The 21,512-nt window shown below is 42.7% G+C and overlaps 1 protein-coding gene across 1 annotated transcript in view; it reads left to right on the forward strand.

Annotated features, from left to right (window-relative positions):
• Positions 1-21,512, forward strand: part of DEPTOR (DEP domain containing MTOR interacting protein) — a 188,568-nt gene that overhangs the window by 40,920 nt on the left and 126,136 nt on the right. Inside the window, exons 2-3 of the mRNA XM_033202533.1 lie at positions 14,855-15,033; positions 16,240-16,363. Of these exons, the coding sequence (XP_033058424.1) occupies positions 14,855-15,033; positions 16,240-16,363 (303 nt within the window). The remainder of the gene's footprint in view (positions 1-14,854; positions 15,034-16,239; positions 16,364-21,512) is intronic.

Raw genomic sequence — 21,512 nt, forward strand, 5'->3', positions numbered from 1 at the left:
TGGCTCACTGCAACGTCTGCCTCCCGGGTTCAAGTGATTCTCCTGCCTCAGCCTCCCTAGTAACTGGGATTACAGGTACTTGCCACCACGCCAGGCTAATTTTTGTACTTTTAGTAGAGACGGGGTTTCACCATGTTGGCCAGGCTGGTCTAGAAATCCTGACCTCAGGTGATCCACCTGCCTGGGTCTCCCAAAGTGCTGGGATGACAAGGGTGAGCCTGCCTACCCCCCAAGCACTTTTGAAAACTGCAAATCCTTGGGCCCACCCCAAACCTATTGAATTACAAACCATAGGAGGTGGGGCCCAGCCTTCTGTGTTTTACAAGTCCTTCAGGTGATTCTAACACAGTCTATTTTTGAGAATTACTGCTCTCACCTTCTCTGACTGTAATAGTTGCAGCAGTCTGCAGATTACCTGGTATGTATTTTTATATTCCATGAGGGGGTGGTATATTGGGTAATATTATTACCCAGCCTGTTGCCAGGCTGGAGGGCAGTGGTGCAATCTTGGCTCACTGCAGCCTCTGCCTCCTAGGTTCAAGCAATTCTCCTGCCTCAGTCTCCCAAATGTCTGGGACTATAGGCATGTGCCACCATGCCCAGCCAATTTTTGTATTTTTTAGTAGAAGTGGGCTTCACTATGTTGGCCAGGATGGTCTCGATCTCTTGACCTTGTGTTCTGCCTGCCTCAGCCTCCCAAAGTGCTGAGCTTACAGGTGTGAGTCACCACACCTGGCCTATTTGTTATTATGTAAATAATATTTTTATATTTGATCTTTCTATATATTTTGTCTTTGTCTAAAATTGTCCCTGAGACTATTTCTTCTTAGGGAAGATGTTTTCAGTTTCCAGGACTAAACGTTTCATTGCAATACAGTGTCTTTCTCAAGAGTGAGTATCATCTGGGTGTTTTCAGAGATGACTTGCAGGGCTGTCACAAACAGATCCCAGGCTAGCTTTCTCATCAGCGGTCCACTCTTGGTTAAAGCACTAGATTAGCAACTTCTGTTTCCATAGTGGCACTCAGCCAATATTCTGGTAGCAGTCAGGAGGTCACGGTGGAAGTCTCATCTGGGAAAAGAGGCAAGTTACCTAACTTCTGTAAGTCTCCGTTTTTCCAACTGGAAAACAGTGATATTGGCAAGGACTTGAAGTAGGTTGCCTGACATTTCTTTCCAGTTAAGACAATTAAGTGATTTTGGCTATCAGTTAGGTTGATACCGTAGAAGACATGAGATTGATTCCAGCAAACCTCGCAGTAAGGAGTGGCCAAGCACTGTCTCCCCTGGACTTTTCTCTGCTTTGACTTGCCACTCCCCCAGAAGGGCTCTTTCTAATCCTTTCACAAAAGAGAACAGCCAAGTCTCTCCAGTAGTTGCCAATCAATTAATTGTTCCTTGATTCAGGACTTCATTTGTTAAAAAAAAAAAAAAAGCTGAAATGCTACTTAGTGGCCTCTTGATGGCACTTCTGGCAAAATCTGACTCATTTAATCCTCTCAATAACCCTATGAGACATACTCTATCATTCCCATTTTATAGATAAGAAAGTGAAGGCACTGAGAAGTTGAATGCTTTGTCCAAAGTTACACAGTGAATAATGGGTGGACGTTGATTTGAACCCCAGCTGTCTAGCTCTACAGGTCTGCTCTGAGTGAATGGTGAATAGTGAATTAGCATGGCAGGAAGGCAATTGGCTAACGAATGCAACTGGGCCACTTATCCCAACTGGAAGCTATGCTTTCCTTTCTTCTCTCCTACCTTGCTGCCACCTGAATAACAATGATTATTGACCGTATGCTTGACCTTGGAGACCAGGAGTGAGGGAAGGGACACAATGTATGCCCCAGTTTGAGAACTAGTGTTGTAAGTGAAGAGCAATCCCCTGTGTTTGTGGAAAGGAAGGAGCCAAGACACAGCTTCGTCTCATTACAGAGGGCACAGCAGGGACGGGGACCCAGATTGGAAGGAAGCAGATGCCACAGGGCAGGGAGTGTGCTACCCCTGTCTTCTACCAAGACAGCAAGGACTTGTGATGCGGTAACCAGTACTGATCTTTTGAGTCACTCTGTCCTCAGCAAGTTCCCTGAATGATTCTGGGCTTGTTTCTTCAGCTGAAAAATGGCAATTAGAGGCCTAATACTCCTGGGGCTGGTGTGTAAGCAAATAATGATCTGTTTGGAAAAAAAAAAAAGTCTTGGTGCTTCTTGGAAAGGTACTTTGCAAGTGGGAAGAGCACCATTCTTCTGGTTATCAGAGGGCTAGATCAGAGGTGGAGATGTTGATGTAATCTCTCTTCTTTGCTTGTTACTGGAGACCTTTTGGAAAAGAGTTCACAAGGAGGAAGAATGAAGTAAAAGTCTCAAGTCAAAGTCAATAAGGAAGGCTGACTTAGGGACCCTGTATTTACCTCCTATCTCAAGGATGAGATGAGAGATTGAAAGGGCCTGGTGAATATTTACACACACATCATTAAAAAGTATTCATTATGTGTCCCACATGCATTGACACCAACTCTTTGGAATGGTCTAACTTACCAACCCCATTTCCTGGATGCTGCCCAGGAGTGTCATCTTAATCATACAACACTGGCTCATGCAAACATGAGGACAATGTGATGACTTCTTTTGTGGGCACTTCTCTGAGCCCCATCTGTATTTATATTGGTAGCAGTATCTGTGTGATATATAAATTGCATACATTCTCACTTTTATCATGGCACTTTAACATAGCTAGAATGTTTTCTTCTTCTTAGCCTGTATGAGCATAAAATAGGCAGAAGACAGATACTTCTGCCATTTACCATTTGGTAGCACAGAAAGCTCTCTAAACATAGAAATCAGAAGATCTGGGTTCAAGTCCTGACTCTTCATTGAAAATGTGACTTGAGCAAGTCACTTTAATTTTTCTGAGCTTCCTTCCTTATCTATCAAATTATTAATAATGACATTGCCTTCTTGATTGACAGGGATATTTATTATTATTATTATTATTATTATTATTATTATTTTTGCAATGAAGTCTCTCTCTGCCATCCAGACTGGAGTGCAGTGGCGCGATCTCAGCTCACTGCAACCTCCACCTTCTGGGTTCAAGTGATTCTTCTGCCTCAGTCTCCCAAGTAGCTGGGATTACAGGCACATGCCACCATGCTAGCTATTTTTTGTTTTTGTTTTTGTTTTTTTTAGAGATGGGGTTTTACCATGTTGGCCAGGGTGGTCCGAAACCCCAGACCTCAAGTGATCCACCCACCTCGGCCTCTCAAAATGCTGGGATTACAGGCACGAGCCACAGCACCCAGCCAACAGGGGTATTATAAGGCTCAACTCCGATAGTGTATTATGGCTCCATTCAGATGTAAGGTATGACTGTTACTATGTCTGCTGTCCACCAATGAAAAAGTTAAGCTTTTAAATAATTAAAGTTAGTTTTATTTGGAAGTCTTACTGAGGACTATAGACAGGGGCCAGGAGCTCAGGAGCAGCCCTTTAAGGAGGTTCTATCCAACTGCCCCGGCACAGTATTTCAGCCCATTGCCTATGTACAGGTGGTGGAGGTTCAATACATACAAAATCACATCAGACTTGTTCAGAAATTACATTAAGCTGAATCGCGTCAAGGTTTGGATGTAAGAGTGCATCTGGTTGTAGATTATAGAGGCATAATTACTAACCCCTTCAGATGTTATCTTATGGGTAGGAAAAGGCAAGGACTAGAATCCCTTATCATTTGTTTATTTATTTGCTTTTTTGTTTGTTTGTTTGAGACAGGGCCTAGATTTGTCACCCACGCTGAGGCGTGTGCTGCCACGCCCAGTTAATTTTTTTATTTTTGTTGATAGAGATGGGGTTTCACCATGTTGCCAAGACTGGTCTCGTACTCTTGGGCTTAAGCAATCTGACAGCCTTGGCCTCCAAAGTGCTGGGATTATAGGCGTGAGCCATGGTGTGGGGCCTCACTTATCTTTTAAGGAGTATGGTGACTCAGGCAAGAGACCTAGGGGGCTGTGTGCTCTATCCTGTTTTTTCTTCAAAGTATCTGTCTAGAGAGCTACACATTGTTACAGAGTCAAGGGCTTTGTGAAATTATGTTGGCAAACAGAAATGAGCAAACATGCCTGCTTATGTGTGTTACATTGTCTCACTCTGCTAATACTCCATGTTGATTTCAAAGACAGTACATGATATATGAGATTCAGAATGAAACATGCTTCCTTCCTGGGTATGTTTATCCTCTCAATCCATTGCAGTGACAAGACACAGAGCTTGCATGGAACTTTGCTTTGTACTAACTTGACATGAGCCCTGGAAGGGCTCTGTGTAGAAGTTGGGACTCTGATTTGTTCTTTATTCACAGAGCCATTGCTAGTAAAACATTTGGCATGGACCACCTTTTTTTTTTTTTTTTTTGAGATGGAGTTTCATTCTTGTTGCTTAAGCAATGGCGCGATCTCAGTTCACTACAACCTTCGCCTCCTGGATTCAGGTGATTCTCCTGCCTCAGCCTCCTGAATACCTGGGATTACAGGCATGCATCACCATGCCCGGCTATTTTTTTTTTTTTTTGAGATGGAATCTTGCTCTGTTGCCAGGCTGGAATGCAGTGGCGTGATATTGGCTCACTGCAACCTCTGCCTCCTACCTCAGCCTCCCGAGTAGCTGGAACTATAGGCACGCACCACCACACCCGGCTAATTTTTGTATTTTTAGTAGAGACAGGGTTTCAGCATGTTGGCCAGGATGGTCTTGATCTCTTGACCTCGTGATCCACCTGCCTTGGCCTCCCAAAGTGCTGGGATTATAGGCGTGGGCCACTGTGCCTGGCCTAATTTTCTATTTTTAGTAGAGTCGGGGTTTCTCCATGTTGGTCAGGCTGGTCTTGAACTCCTGACCTCAGGTGATTCGCCCGCCTCAGCCTCCCAAAATGCTGGGATTACAGGCCTGAGCCATCGTGCCTGGCCATGGACCACATTATAAAGTGGTTTCTACAGCTATTTGCAGTGTGTGTGTGTGCGTGTGTGTGTGTGTGTGTGTGTGTGTTGTCCAAGACTGATTGTTTCTGGCTCTACAGAATCACCTGTGCTCTATTTACATGAACCAGTTCTATTCTCTTTCCTGCCTGTTTCTGTATTTGTTCTTTTGTTCTGATCAGGTTGGGAAAACGCAAGCATTTTTTTGAAGCAAAACTACATGAAAAGTGTATTATGATCCCATTTCATGTAAAAAATATACATATATAGCCATATGTGTGCACATACATAGAAGATTTCTGTAAGAATACATAAGCAGCTATTACATTAGGTTCCTTTGGAAAGTGGAGGTCAAGGAAAGCCTCAAACATATGTATGGCACAGTAGGTAGAAACATATAGTGACCTCCTATGTCCCCATCTCCTAGCTTCAGCAGTGATCAGTTCATTGCCAGTTAACCCAGCTTTAATAATTGTCTGTTCATCTGAACCAAGGAAAGAGACTTTTAATTTTCATTTTTATACATATTTGAATTCTTTTCGACTGTGAGCATATATTATTTTGATAATTAAAAATCAGAATTAGAAAATAAGTTCAAGTATTAAAAGGATATGCAGTGTGTTAGATTTCATTTTTCCTGTTTTTGTTTTTTTCTTTTAGACTCAGAGTCTTTCAAGGGTGAGTGATAAAGAGTGACTTTCCCCGGGTTCTCAGATCCCCAAGGACAGATATAGGCTGTTGCAGAACATCTGGAAAGGAGGATAGCTGTAGTTTAAAGCACATCTATGTCAATACTGTCACCCAAATCACAGGCTCACACTGTCAGCCCCACTATTTGGCTTGCTGTGTTTGTTAAACTGTTTACTTTGGCTGAGATTTATGACGCTGTTTTAAAATGAGAATATGTGGTTTCAATCTCCCCTTTGTTCCCTGAGTCCCACAATCTGCTGCAGTTCTCTGCAAGCTGTTTTTGAAAAACAATTCCTACTTTTCTTATCAGATGGACAGTGATTTTGCAGGTATTATTAACACCCTACACCCAGTAATGTTTGTTCTCTTAGGGCTGGAAGAGGAAATGGTCTGATGCAATTTCAGCAGCTGGTTAGCTGGACAGGAATAGAACATTACAGAATCACCTTGAATCTAAAGCCTGTGAACCAGCTGTGTGAGATGAATAATAGGAAGGTTTTTTTTTTCTTTTTTCTTAATTTATATTTCAAAGCCAGTAGGATTGAAAATGCAGTTAAAATACAGGTGGTCACTCTTCCCAATGGTTTAATGTGGATTGATTGGGACTCTGCTGCTCAGAAAGCTATTCTAGCTATGCTTCCCACCATACTGAATACATAATATGCACAAATTAACTTTCACATCAATGAGATTGCTATCTCCTACTATTTGCTATGCACTAGAATTGCAACAACAAATAAGCAACTCTCCTTTAGTATCCCTGATGTCATCTAGTTGTAATACAGTGCGATGAATGCTTTACTGTTAGCGCTAAAATATTGTGGGAGAATAGAGGAGAGAGAAGGCTGTTTTCTGGCTTTGAAAGGCTGGGAAAATATTCACAGAGGAGATGCCCTTGAAAAGCTGACCCTTGAAGAGAAGTGAAATTGTTTTGAATTATTGAAGGCAGGAAGAAGGAGCATTCTAAGCAGAGGCATGGCGGGTGATTAGCATGGAGGGTTCAGAGGCTGAAGAAGAGTTCAGAATATTCGGAATACAAAGCAGGAATGCATGTGACTGGGAGGTGAGAGAGACAAGGAAGCTGAAGAGGAGGCCTAGGGTCAGGGTGGCAGGCCTCCTTAGCTCGTGGGTAGGTGAGGTTCTTTTGGATTCAGGGAGTCGAGGTCCACTCAGCCCCCTGAGGGGATTGCTAGTGTCTTGGTTATTATAGGAGTGCACATGGCTTGGAAGAGGAACTGGAAAACTCTAAGGAACTGAGGAACTCCTGCAACTTGTTCCTCTTGGATCCCTCATTTGCTGCTTTAGGGGCTTCCTGTTGCTTTCTTGGCTTCTCTCTGCTGCCTCCACTCCCCTCTCCTTCCTGATGGTCCAGTTTCCTTGATGACTTTTAGCACTGAGTTTATTTATTTATTTATTCGTTTATTTATTTTTTACCTTTGCTCCAATAATTTTTTTTTTTTTTTTTTGAGGCAGTGTCTTGCTCTGTCACCCAGGCTGGAGTGCAGTGGTACAATCTCAGCTCACTGCAACCTCTGCCTCCCGGGTTCAAGTGATCTTCCCGCCTCAGCTAGCATAGTAGCTGGGACTAAAGGCATGTGCCACCACACCCAGCTAATTTTTATATTTTTAGTAGAGATGGGGTTTTGCCTCATTGCTCAGGCTGGTCTCCAACTCCTGACCTTGGGCGATCTGCCCACCTCGGCCTCCCAAAGTGCTGGGATTACAGGCGTGAGCCACCGTGCCCAGCTGAAAATAACATCATTTCTATTAGTGTCCTTATACATTCATTGGTTCACCAAATATTAAGTATTTGCTGTGCCAGGCAAAACAATTATATGTGTGCAGTGTGAAAATTTTTATCTCTTTATTGGGACAGTTTTTCTGGAATATACAATTTTCAAAGCTCATTTTTAGAATTCTGTGTTTCTGACTACAAAAGAAAAAAAGATAATAGCACACTTCTTACAGATTTTAACACCCGGTGACATGTCTAAAAATATTGAATTCTAGGCTATATCCTGGATCCAAAATTATTTCCCACCCCCCCGCCCCGCCCATCATGCTCAGTTTTCTTAAACATGGAAATGTACCAGGCTCCAGTGGGACAGTAGGAATAGTGTGTAGTACTTCGCCCCTTCCACCCTTGCAGGGAATTCGTGGAAATCAGGAATGTTCAAGAATTAACCCTAAATCCAAGGGTCATGGAAGGATAATAACCGAAAGGTTCTATTCTGTAGTTTTTTTTTTGTTTTGAAACAGGGTCTTGCTCTGTGACCCAGGCTGGAGTGCAGTGGCACGCTATTGGCTCACTGCAACCTCCGCGCCCTGGGTTCAAGCAGTTCTCCTGCCTCAGCCTCTCGAGTAGCTGGGACTACAGGCACACACCACCACGCCCGGCTAATTATTCTGTCATATTTAAAGATAAATAGGCTGGGTGCAGTGACTCAGGCCTGTAATTCCCAGCACTTTGGGAGGCTGAGGTGGGCGGATCACCTGAGGTCAGGAGTTTGAGACCAGCCTAGCCAACGTGATGAAACCCTGTCTCTTCTAAAAACACAAAAAATTAGCTGGGCATGGTGGCAGGCGCCTGTAATCCCCACTACTCGGGAGGCTGAAGCAGGAGAATAGCTTGAACCCAGGAGGTGGAGGTTGCAGTGAGCCAAGATCGCACTGTTGTACTCCAGCCTGGGCAACAAGAGTGAAACTCTGTCTCAAAAAAAAAAAAAAAAGATAAATACTACCTAATAATTCTTTTAGATTAGATTGGAAAGTTTACAGCAGCTAAATCTCTTGGCTCATAATATATTCCTCCTCCTACTATATATACCAAATTACACAGTAACTTGTTCTTCCACATTTTAATTTCTAAGTAAATTGGTCTTCATTATTCTTGGATTCCTGACAGACATCGCATCTAAGAATTAATATTTTGCATTCTGCCACTCTGAGCATGTTAAACAAATTACTCAGTGTCGTTGTCACTGAATTAATTAGAAGGATTCATGTGATGACTTTAGCACACCCTATGTAAACTTGTTTTTTTTAAAGCTGCTGCTTAGTTTTTATTATTAATAATTACAGCTCTACATAGGTATCATTTGTGGTTTTAGAACTGACGACCTCAGGGAGTTGTTGTGAGGATTAATGCCCATAAAGCAGTTCAAACTGTCCCTAGCACATAGATGCGTAAACTTATCTTCATTTTACCGGTAAAAACTCTGATGCTCAGAGGTTTTAGAGTTACTGGCAGCACCAGGGTGAGAACCAAGTCTTTGTATTCCTAATCCCATTTTTCTCATTATCCTCAGAACTGACATTTTGGGGTGAAATCTGTGATAGTCGGAAATGAACAAATCTGTGTGGAGTGGAAATGTAGCAGGCCCTGGTGGGACAGTAGGGATAGTGTGCAGTGCTTCTCCCCAGGAAGTACTTCAGACCCAGGAAGAGTTGGTGGGTCTGCACTTCCTGAAACACCATCCCAGAACATGGCCTGGTTGTCAAAAGGAAGAACTGAACCTTGTTGGCTTGCTGGGAAATACTCCTGCCACCTCTTTTGTTCTAAAGATCACCTAGGACTTCCCTGGAGCTGTGTGCTAGAGGCTATTTTAGTTGGTTTTGTTTAGACTTATTATGTATATTGAGGTAATATTGTAAATTAATTTAGTGGCTTAAAAAATCTCCATGTCTATTAACTTCTCTCTGCTGTATATGTATGTATGTATGTATGTATTTGTTTTTGAGATGAGGTCTCTCTGTGGTGCCCAGGCTGGAGTGCGGTGGCATGATCTTGGCTCACTGCAACTTCCGCCCCCCAGGCTCAAGTGATGTTCCCACTTCAGCCTCCCAGGTAGCTGGGATTACAGGTGTGTGCCACAACACCCAGCTAATTTTTGTATTTTTGTAGAGATGGGGTTTTGCCATGTTGCCCAGGCTCGTTTGAACTCCTGAGGTCAAGTGATCCTCCCACCTCAGCCTCCCAAAGTCCTGGGATTATACGTGTGAGCCACCATGCCTAGCCTATCTGCTTTAATTGCTTTTTCTTCTTTGTTTTATCAAAGTATTTTTTCAAGAAGAATTTCATTTTTCAGCTATGTGATTTATTTGTCCTGACAGTTTATAATTTGCTTGATAAACTGTGTGACATTCATTTATTTTCCAAGACCTATATCTCCCTCTTCATAATTATTTTATCTTTGAGTCCTTATTTTCCTGACTTTATGTTCTTTTGAAATTGTTTTTAAATTTTTTATAGTTCAGAACACTTTAAGGAAATTGTCTGTTTCTTGAATTGTGTTTTCTTTCAGACAGAGTTCTTCTTATCTGCTGAATGCTCTTTTTCCCTTCCCTCTGTTTTTCCTTTCTCTTCTTTTTTCTTTCTTTTTTTTTTTTTTGGTATTGTTTATTTTTGCTTCACATTATCACCTAGCAGTTTGCTTTTTCCCATGATGTTAACGCTTAATGCAGACAGTTCTGTCCATGCTTTCAATCTGTCCATACTCTATCTGTGCTCGGAAATAAAGACAGGTGACATCTCCTTAGCACCTTCCTAAGTCATCTCAGAATGTCATTTTCCCCTCTGAGCTAAATTTGATAGCTAATTATTTGTTCCACTGTTTTACAGCTTAAGGGCTCCTGGTGATGGAAAGGAGAGAGTCTTGCTTCTGAGGTTTTGTTCAACTTCCTGTCCTAGCATTCATTTCATATAGTCAGAGATGGATCCCACTGCTATGGAGGGATATTTTGGCCACTGCAATGGTCCTCAAATTTATTATTGAGCTTGGGAGGCTTCATTGTTAGAGAAAAGGTTCTAGTTCTTCATTTCCTTCATTGCACCTATCTTTCCCCATCAGCTATTTCAACTGTCTCCTAATCAGAAAACAGAAAACTCAGTTATTTATGGGTTTTTTTTCTTCAAACTTTGGGGTTATTAATGAAAATTCTGAGGATTTCATTGACTTGGCAACAAGGCTTCTGGGTGATGAGAGTCTACTCGCCTTACCTTGCCACTCCAAAATCTCCTGTTTGTTTTTTTGACTGCTACTTTATTTATTTTTTCATCTTTTCCCTTTATTCAAAAATTACAAAGCCTTTTTTTGGTCATTTCAATGAGTAGAGAGTATTTTAAGGCTAATCCACCCTATCTGTAATACAGTCCTAAATCACTTTATTATGTCATGATTCCTTTTGTTTGTTTGTTTGTTTGTTATTTTTATTTTATTATTCTTTTCTTTCCAACCTTTATTTTCACTTCAGGGAATTCACGTGCAGGTTTGTTACATGAATAAACTGCATGTCGCAGGGGTTTGGCCTACAGGTTATTTCGCCATCCAGGTAATGAGCATAGTAGGCAACAGGTAGTTTTTGGATCCTCACCCTCCACCCACCCTCCACACTAAAGTAGGCCCCTCTATTAGTCCATTCTCATGCTGCTAATAAAGGTATACCTGAGACTAGGTAATTTATAAAAGAAAGAGGTTTAATGGACTGTCAGTTTCCCATGGCTGGGGAAGCCTCATAATCATGGCAGAAGGCAAAGGAAGATCAAAAGGACTTCTTACATGGTGGTGGACAAGACAACTTGTGCAGCAAAGCTCCCATTTATAATAACATCAAGGCTGGATGTGGTGGCTCACCCCTGTAATCACAACACTTTGGGAGGCCGAGGTGGGTGGGTCACTTGAGGTCAGGGGTACGAGACCAGCCCGGCCAACATGGCAAAACCCCGTCTCTACTAAAAATACAAAAAATTAGCTGGGAGTGGTGGCGCGCAGCTGTAATCCCCACTACTCGGGGATTGAGACAGGATAATTACTTGAACACGGAAGGTGGAGACTGCAGTGAGCCGAGACTGCACCATTGCACTCCAACCTGGGCAACAGAGTGAGACTCCATCTCAAAAACAAAAATAATATAAACAACAACAAAAAAACCCCATCAGATCTCGAGATTTATTCATTACCACGTGAACAGTATGGGGAAAACTGCCCCATGATTCAATTTTCTCCACCTGGCCCTGCCCTTGACATGTGGGGATTATGACAATTCAAGGTGAAATTTGGGTGGGGACACAGTCAAACCATATCAGCCCCAGGGTCTATTGTTGCCTGTTTACTTTTTGGTTTTTTGACACAGAGTTTTGCTCTTGTCACCCAGGCTGGAGTGCAGCAGCATGATCTTGGCTCGCTGCAACTTCTGCCTCCTAGTTTCAAGAGATTCTCCTGCCTCAGCCTCCTGAGTAGCTGGGATTATAGGCGTGCACCACCATGCCTGGCTAATTTTTGTATTTTTAGTAGGGATGGGGTTTCACCATGTTGGCCAGGCTGGTCTCGAGCTCCTGACCTCAAGTGATCCGCCTGCATCAGCCTCCCAAAGTGCTGAGATTACAGTCATGGGCCACAACGGCCGGCCTGTTGTTCCCATCTTGACGTTCATGTGTTCACAATGTTTAGCTCCCTTTTAGAAGAGAGAACATGTGGTATTGGTTTTCTGTTCCAGCATTAATTTGCTTAGGATGCCACTTAAAAACATTTATGGAGTTAGGGTTTCTTTTTCCTTGTCTGGCTACTTCTTTTTACTGTTTTTTTTTTGTTTGTTTGTTTGTTTTTTTTAATTATTTTCCTTAATATGAAGAAAGGGCGATTCTGTGCCTTGGTTTCACTCCACCAGCTTTACCAGTTTATAATCTTTACAGTTTCCATTTCCTACCTGGTCCTTGGCAAATGAAAGCTAGTCTAGTTCCAAGCACATGGGCTGAAGTATCTTCTGAAATACTTAAACATGATGATTCAGGTGCTCTAAAAACATTACACAACTAGCTTTCCCTAGAAGAGGAAGCCCTAAGGACTCAAAGTGTCATCTGGCATCAGTGTAGGTTCCTTTCTTTTTTAGCATAAAATATTAATCCTAATGTACTAACCTGCAAGTTGAATAAAATATATCCCCCATAAGGTTGTCAGAAAATGCAGAGTGCCCACTAAAATTTGAATTATAGATATAGTATAATGAATTATTTTTTTGTTTTTTTTGTGTGTGACGGAGTCTTTCTCTGTCACCCAGGCTGGAGTGCAGTGGCGCGATCTCGGCTCACTGCAAGCTCTGGTTCCTGGGTTCACACCATTGTCCTGCCTCAGCCTCCCAAGTAGCTGGGACTACAGGCGTCCGCCACCACACCCAGCTAATTTTTTGTATGTTTTAGTAGAGACAGAGTTTCAGCATGTTAGCCAGGATGGTCTCGATCTCCTGACCTCGTGATCCACCCGCTTTGGCCCCCCAAAGTGCTGGGCTTACAGGCATGAGCCACCGCACCAGAACTATGAATTGTTTTTTTAAAGTATAAGTAGGTCTCATGCAATATTTGGGCCATGCTTTTACTACACAATGGTTTGCTATTTATCTGAAATTCAAATTTAACTGGGTTTCCTGTCTGGTTTTTCCTTCCCAAACCTGGCAGCCCTACTCTATCACCACCATCTTATGAGAATGTTTTCTGGGTCTATTGGATACCTCTCCTTTAGTATTTTCCGGATATCACTGATATCCTCATCTCTGTTACTAGTGGATTCATTGCTATATCCCTTCCTTAGCCAATCCTATAGTATGACTTAACTCTTAAGTTTTAGATAATAAATATTGGGAGATGGTAGAACATTGTACAGTAAGTAAGCATCATTAACATTTATTCCTAATTATTTAGCATTCAGCCAAAGAGCAGTAATAAAAGATATAAGATAGTCTTTGAGTGACCAAAATAGATGTCATAAATTCCGTGCCCAAAATACTCATTTTCTTTATTCATAGATGCTCATATCAGGCTTTTGCTCAAAATATTTTAACTCCTAAATAGTGACTACAATGTAGCAGACCATGGTAGAACAGAAATAGCAGATCAGGGGAACTGCTTGAGTTTAGGAACAAGGACAACAGGTGCATATCACAGCAGGACAAGGGAAGGAGATAGGAGAATGAGAAACAGACCCTAGGAAGTTGTGGAACCACTGGGTGCAGAGTACATAGCTCTGGCCATTTATGTGGTCTCTGAAGGCACCACTGTGGCAACATTCCGTGGCATGGAGCCACAAGCTGGCATTCAGCTGGAGGGTGTATTGGGACAATATTGGTATTAGTAACAGATACCTGAATCAACTCCCTAAAGCACAGGGAATGTATCGATTCATGTAATTTAAACCCAGGTTAGGTGACTTCATGAATTGTTGAATTCAGGTGCTCAAACAGGGTTGTTTGTAATTTCTCTCTCTCTCTCTTTTATCTCTATCTCTTTATCTATCTGGTCCACTTTGCTCTGTGTTGTATTTCTTTCTAGGCAGCTTCTTCCTTTATGATGGCAAGACTGGCTAGTAGTAGTTCAAGATGCATATATATATGTATATGTATGTATATATATGTGTGTATATATATATTTTAAGAAGGAGTTTCACTCTTGTTGCCTAGGCTGGAGTGCAATGGTGCGATCTCAGCTCACTGCAACCTCCACTTCCCAGGTTCAAGTGATTCTCCTGCCGCAGCCTCTTGAGTAGCTGGGATTACAGGCACCCGCTACCATGCCTGGCTAATTTTTGTATTTTTAGTAGAGACAGGTTTTCACCATGTTGGCCAGGGTAGTCTCAAACTCCTGACCTCAAGCGATCCTCCTGCTTCAATATCCCAAAGTTCTGGGATTACAGATGTGAGCCACCACACCCTGATGTATGTTTTTAGTGCCTAGAGGTACCTAACAGGCAGGTAGTAGACATTCATTAATATTTGTTATATGAATGGATGACTACAAGTAGGGTGGGCCCTGAACAATGTGTGATAAAGAGGGTGCACTTTGTTTCAGCATATTTCTAGGGTTTTTGTTTGGTGGTTGAAACAGTAAACCCACTGGAGAGAGAAAAAGCAGGGAGCGAGACAGAGTAGGGGATGGAGAGCTTTTCTCACTCTCAGAAGTGGCAGGAGAGTTCTGGGTTGGCTGTGATTGTTTTACCCTCATATTTACCTCTGTCATCTAGATCAGAGGCTGGAGTCACTTTCTGGAGCCTTTGAGCTCTGACAGTATGGACATCACCAAGTGAGCTAAAGATACTCAGTAACACTCTCATGCCTTTGGAACTTCTGTTGTGTTATTACTCTCTGGGATTGGTTTAATAATTTGTGCTGTCATCAAAATTTCCAAAGTAATTGCTAATTTTTCTTTCAGGCTCAGGCTGCATGAAGAAAAGGTTATTAAAGATAGACGTCATCATCTCAAGACCTACCCAAACTGTTTTGTCGCAAAAGAACTGATTGACTGGCTGATTGAACACAAAGAGGCTTCCGACAGAGAGACGGCAATTAAACTCATGCAGAAATTAGCAGACCGGGGCATCATTCACCATGGTAAGTGAGGTGGTGAGTCAAGGTGACTTGAGAGAAAATGAAGGACTAAATCTTTTCATGAACATACCCACTTAAGAAAGAAAACATTTTGCTTTATTTTATCTCTACTATACCTCTCCCTGATTTCATTTTCTTCCTCCCTCTAAGAGACATTTTGGTTATTTCTTTTTTTTTTTTTTTGTATTTTCAGTAGAGACTGAGTTTTACCCTGTTGGTCAGGCTGGTCTCGAACTCCTGACTTCAGGTGATCTGCCCACCTCAGCCTCCCAAAGTGCTGGAATTACAGGCGTGAGTCACTGTGCCCAGCTAGCATTTCGATTATACCTCTTTTTCTATTCATCTTTAAGGAATGCATCATATTGTTTTAAAAGTTTTCTCTCATTATAGAAGTGCATGTTTATTCTTTTGCAACTTGATCAACACACTGTGAGCTTCATCCACGTTGACAGTATATGTCTTATTTGTTATTTTTGCTGTTGTATAATACATATGTATAATTATGCCACTATATATTTTTCAGTGGGCATTTACGTGGTTTCCAAGTTTTTGCTGTTACTCTCAGTGGGTTCAATAAAGATTCACCAACATGTCTTCTTGAAATCTCTCATCCTGGCCTCGACCTTTGCACATGTCATCGTTCTCTTGGAATGCCCTTTCCCCTCACTTTTTGCCCGATTTCTCTTTGTTCTTCAGGTCTCCACTTACATGTAAACTCTTCAGGGAAGCTTTCTTTTTCCAAAGCTGGGTCACTGTGTTCCTGGGGCACTGGGCACTCTTCCTCTAGGCTCCCATTGCACTCTGTCCTTACCTCTGTAGCCTTATCATACCATATTTCAATTACAGTAGACATTTCTCCTTACCTCACTAGATTTCACATTCTTTGAGGCTGATGCATGCCCCAATATGCTTTAGAAGAGTTTGTGTTGCTTGATGAATTGAATTATGTGACCTTCCTAAAGACGATGATGATGATGATGATGATGATGGTGATGGTGATGGTGATAATAATAGCTAAAAATACTGAGGACTTACTCTGTACCAAGTGCTATGTAACTATTTTACATGTATTAGCTCATATGGTAGATACTTGCATGCAAGAAGAATTTGGTAGTGAAATAATTCTTAATTAGCATCATACTTCACTTGAGTAATTAAATAAGAGTGATTTTTTTTCTCATTTGCTTCTCTGTGCATATTATGTTTCAGTGTGTGATGAGCATAAAGAATTCAAGGATGTCAAACTCTTCTACCGCTTTAGAAAGGATGATGGCACCTTCCCGTTGGATAACGAAGTGAAGGCCTTTATGAGGGGACAGAGGCTGTATGAAAAGTATGTTCCACATGAAATCCCCACTGTAATCTTGACTGGTAGAGAGAAGCAGAACTGTGCCAGTCTCATTATGTTGATTTCAGCATGGCTCTTCCATGTGGGCTGGTTATATAACTGTTCTTTTCCATATGAGAAAACTATCACCCATTTGCTTTCTCTTTGCCAGAAAATAAGTCAATTTCATAAGATTCTTATTAAAGAATTTATTTAAATCTTATTTTCTATATTTAAGTCAATTCTACAAAGCTCCAGAATTTTTGTTTACCATCAAATGATGTGGATGCCCTTTTCCTCTCTTATTTTTATTTATTTTTTGGCACTGAGTCTCACTCTGTTGCCCAGGCTGAAGTGCAGTGGCATGATCTCGGCTCACTGCAACCTCTGCCTTCTGAGTTCAAGTGATTCTCGTGCCTCAGCTCCTGAGTAGCTGGGAATACAGGCGTGAGCCACCACACCTGGCTAATTTATATATTTGTAGTAGAGACAGGGTTTCCCCATGTTGGCCAGGCTTTTCTCAAATTCCTGACCTCAGGTGATCTACCCACTTCAGCCTCCCAAAGTGCTAGCATTGCAGGTGTGAGCCACCGTGCCTGGCCCCGTTTTTTCTTTTAAATACTGTTGTTGTGTAAATTGGAGGTTCAGGCTTGTGAGTGACTGGAGAAGCAGCATCAAGAACAAGGGAATTGGTCAGACCAGGAGACCAGTAGTGGGAGAACTTCAGATAGCAGGATGTCTATGAGGAACAAGCTTTCAGCTCTTTCAAGAGGTAAGTATAGTGTAGCACAGGAGTATTTGGTTGGTGGGTCTCGAATCTTCTGAGTGGGCATCTCTGGGTTTATCTGCTACTTGTGTGGCCTCTTTACCATCCTGCCCTCCTCATTTAGTTTTCCAGGGCAACCATTAGAAAAAGGGGTGCGGAAGCAATGGCACCTCCTTTGTAACCCTGGCTGCCTTACAAGACTTGAGGGAATTGAAAAACACATATTTATCGGCCACGTGCTATGGTTTATGCCTGTAATCCTAGCACTTTGGGAGGCCGAGGTGGGTGGATCACTTTAGGTCAGGGGTTCAAGACCAGCCTGGCCAACATGGTGAAAGCCTGTCTCCACTAAAAATACAAAAATTAGCCCACCATTGGGAGTGAGTGCCTGTAATCCCAGCTACTCGGTAGGCTGAGGTAGGAGAATCACTTCAACTTAGGAGGCAGAGGCTGCAGTGAGCTGGGATCACATCACTGCACTCCAACCTGGGTGACAGAGTGAGACACCATCTCAAAACTAAAACAAAAACAAAACGTATTTGTCACATAAAACAGCCTGTTCTACAATGGGTAGGGGTAAGGGTCTGGGTGGGTGTCTGAGTGGTCAGATTAATTGGCATGACGGTTAAAAGCCAGACAGAGTTTGAAGTGTAGCCCTGTCACCTTACCTTTGTAAAGCTCAGTGTCCTCATTAGTGACATGACAGCAGCAATAGAACTTAACCTCCTAGTGCTGTTGTGGGAATTAAAAGGCTTAAGTATTTAGCTCAGGATCTCTGGTGTGTAGTAAGACCTCACAGATGATAGCCATTCCAGATATGAGTACAATACTGATGGCCACCCTCGACTGTGTCCTTCCTGTGTTATGCACTCTGTCCCAGTTCTTGTCTCCATTTCTTGAGGTGGTATGGTCACCACTTGATGTCCTAATTTGTACTCAGTCTACTATCACTTGCTTTCTATATTGAAATGGAGAAACTCTCTCATCTTTCTGACTCACATGAATTTGAATGGAAGGGATCCATCAGTACCTCCACTTGTTTACTTGAGCGTGTGCATTTGTTTTGTTGCTTTCTTTTAATTTCTTAGTTCCTTTTGTAGAATTCTAGCAGGTGTTGGGTATTTCAGTTACGATGATGTTCCTTTCAAACAATGATTTTATGTTGGCCAAAACATGCATGTCATCTCCATGGATGAAGGCCAGTGCATTCTGTAACACGTTTCCTTTTTTTAATTAAAAAAGATTAACATTATTATTATTATTATTATTATTATTATTTATAAAGACAGGATCTCACTCTGTCTCCCAGGCTGGAGTGCAGTGGCATTATCATAGTTCACTGTAACCTTCGATTTCTGGGCTCAAGTGATCCTCCTGCCTCAGCCTCCCAAGTAGCTAGGAGTACAGACTTATGCTACCACGTCCAGCTATTTTTTTTTTTTAAGTTTTTGTAGAGACAGGATCTCATTATGTTGTTCAGGCTGATATCAAACTCCTGTCCTCAAGTGATCCTCTTACCTTGGCCTCTCAAAGCATTGGGACTACAGCCGTGAGCCACTGTACCTATAACACTTTTCTCTAGCTACAGCTTATCTCTTGGGATTCGCATAACCACACTGTGGGGCAGGGATCAGCTATAATTGAAAATGTCTGGCAGAGAACTGTTATTGCTTAATGGGATAGTTATGATGGCAAGATAACAATAAGAAAAGTTAAAGTTGCTCACACCTTCTAGAAAGCAGACTTACTCCAGCCTCATATTCCGTTGCATCTCTTTCCATCCTGTGGACCAGTCACACAGCACTGTGTATCTCTGAGCATGTTCTTTCCCTTCAGGAGATGCATTAATGCATTAATTATTCAACAAATCTATATTGAGCCCTTTCCACATGCTAGGTGCAGCTAAAGATGCTAGAAATGCCTGTAGCAAAGCCCCTGCCTTCATGAGCTTGTACTTCAGTTAAAGAGGCAGACATTAAAGGCACAGACACATGAAGATGTGATATAGTATGACACAGGTGTCGTCGGTGCTAGAAAGAAAAATAGATTTACTGAGGATGGTGGGGTACTTTAAATAGGGGGATGGGCGAAAATGTTTTTGAAGAGATGACATATGAATAAAGGAAGGCTTGCAGATATCTGGTGGAAGAACATCCCAGGCAAAGGGAATGGTAAGGATAAAGGCTTTGAGAAGGGAATGTGCTGGACATATTTAAGGGCAGTAATGAGACCAGAGTGTCCAGAGGACAGAAGTAAAGGGGAGAGTAGTAGGAGATGAGACAAGACCAGTTCATAACAGGGCCCTTAAAACCATGGTAAGAATTGATGATTTTAAGTGTAATGGGAGGCCGTTGGAGAGGAGGGAGTGAGGAAGTGGCAATCTGATACACTTTTTGCATGTGCTGTTCTCTCTGCCTAGAGGACTCACGCCACTCTCACCCCTTTCCCTAAATCACTGACTCCTGTGGCTTCACGTTAATTGTGAAGGTAGCTCAAGTAATGTGTGGTGGCTCATGCCTGTAATCCCAGCTCCTTGGGAGGCCGAGGTGGGCAGATTGCCAGAGGTCAGGAGTTTGAGACCAGCCTGGCCGACATGGGAAACCCCATCAATATGAAAAATATAAACATTAGCTGGGTGTGGTGGTGGGCACCTTGTAATCCCAGCTACGCGGGAGGCTGAGGCAGGAGAATTGCTTGAACCTGGGAGGCGGAGGTTGCAGTGAGCCGAGATTACACCACTGAACTCCAGCCTGGGTGACAGAACAAGACTCTGTCTCAAAAACAAAACAAAACAAAAAACCCACAAAAAACAAAACAATGTTTATTGTTTGTAAGTTAAGCTTCTTAAAGCACTTCCTTTAGATTATTTTATCTAAGCTTCTTTTCAAAATAGATGGAGCATTACTTTACTGGCCCATTTTCAGAGAGAGCATCTGGGATCCAATGCATTTAAGTAATTTATATGTGATGTTGACACAGTTTGCAAGGGACGGGGTGAGACAAGAACCTGGGGTGGCAGGTGTTGGGGCCGCTGCTGTCTCAGCAGCTCTGAGGGCAGGCGCATTGTCAGTATTTATTTTTGGCTCTTTTCTTGCTTGTTTGTTCTGTGTTATAAATAGGACTTTGTGAAACTTTGTGGTTTCTGACTGAGGTTTTGCTGAACCATGTTGATTTTGGGGAACCCTGGCTTTCTGGGTTTTTTTTTTTTGTTTGTTTTTATTTATAAGAGTCTCACTCTGTCGCCCAGGCTGAAGCACAGTGGCATGATCTCGGCTGACTGCAACCTCTGCCTCCTGAGTTCAAGCGATTTTCGTGCCTCTGCCTCCCAAGTAGCTGGGACTAGAGGTGTGTGCCACCACACCTAGCTAATTTTTTGTATTTTTAGTAGAGATGGGGTTTCAACCTGTTGGCTAGGCTGATCTCAAACTCATGGCCTCAAGTGATCTGTCTGCCCCGGCCTCCCAAAGTGCTGGGGTTACAGGCGTGGGCCAGTGTGCCCAGCCTGGGTACCCTGGCTTTCTAACCCATAGCAGTGTTTCTCAGACTGCTCATTGGTGGGAGAAACCCAAGTCTCAAAACTACAATTTCAGTACCTCTGCTGGCTCTTAGTATGTATGTCACTCTAGTTACTTTACTTGAGACATGCTGGAACAAACACTAATGAAGAAGCCAGAAGCTGGCCCTTTGAAGCTGTCCCAGTGTGAGTGAGGAAAGCTTTAGAGGAACTGGAGGCATGGATCATCCTGCATAGTGAGTGACAATGGCTGTAGGCTCTGGAGTCACACAGCCTGGGTCTTCCCTCCCAGCTTCACAATTTGCTTGCTTTGTGACCTTCAGCAGGCTGCCTAAATCTCTCTGATCCGCAGTCTACCATGGAGATAAGGCTGGGACCCACTGCTGGAAAAAGCTGTAGTGGGGACTGACTGAGATCCATCTGTACAATGCTGAGCACACTGCTTGACGTGGACTGAGAGCCTAGGGAATGTCAGCTGTTGTTATTAGAGTAGTAAATAATAATATCAATACGTGACACCTATTCTTCTTGTTTTCTCGTATTTTTTTTTTTTTTTTTTTTGAGACAGAATCTCACTCTGTCGCCCAGGCTGGAGTACAGTGGCCGGATCTCAGCTCACTGCAAGCTCCGCCTCCCAGGTTCACGCCATTCTCCTGCCTCAGCCTCCCGAGTAGCTGGGACTACAGGTGCCCGCCACCTCGCCCGGCTGGTTTTTTGTATTTTTTGGTAGAGACGGGGTTTCACCGTGTTAGCCAGGATGGTCTCGATCTCCTGACCTCGTGATCCACCCGTCTCGGCCTCCCAAAGTGCTGGGATTACAGGCTTGAGCCACCGCGCCCGGCCTGTTTTCTCATATTATTTTAAGATGCAGCCTT

Source organism: Trachypithecus francoisi, unplaced genomic scaffold (genome assembly GCF_009764315.1).
Source record: "Trachypithecus francoisi isolate TF-2019V2 unplaced genomic scaffold, Tfra_2.0 Lachesis_group7, whole genome shotgun sequence".
NCBI lineage: Eukaryota > Metazoa > Chordata > Mammalia > Primates > Cercopithecidae > Trachypithecus > Trachypithecus francoisi.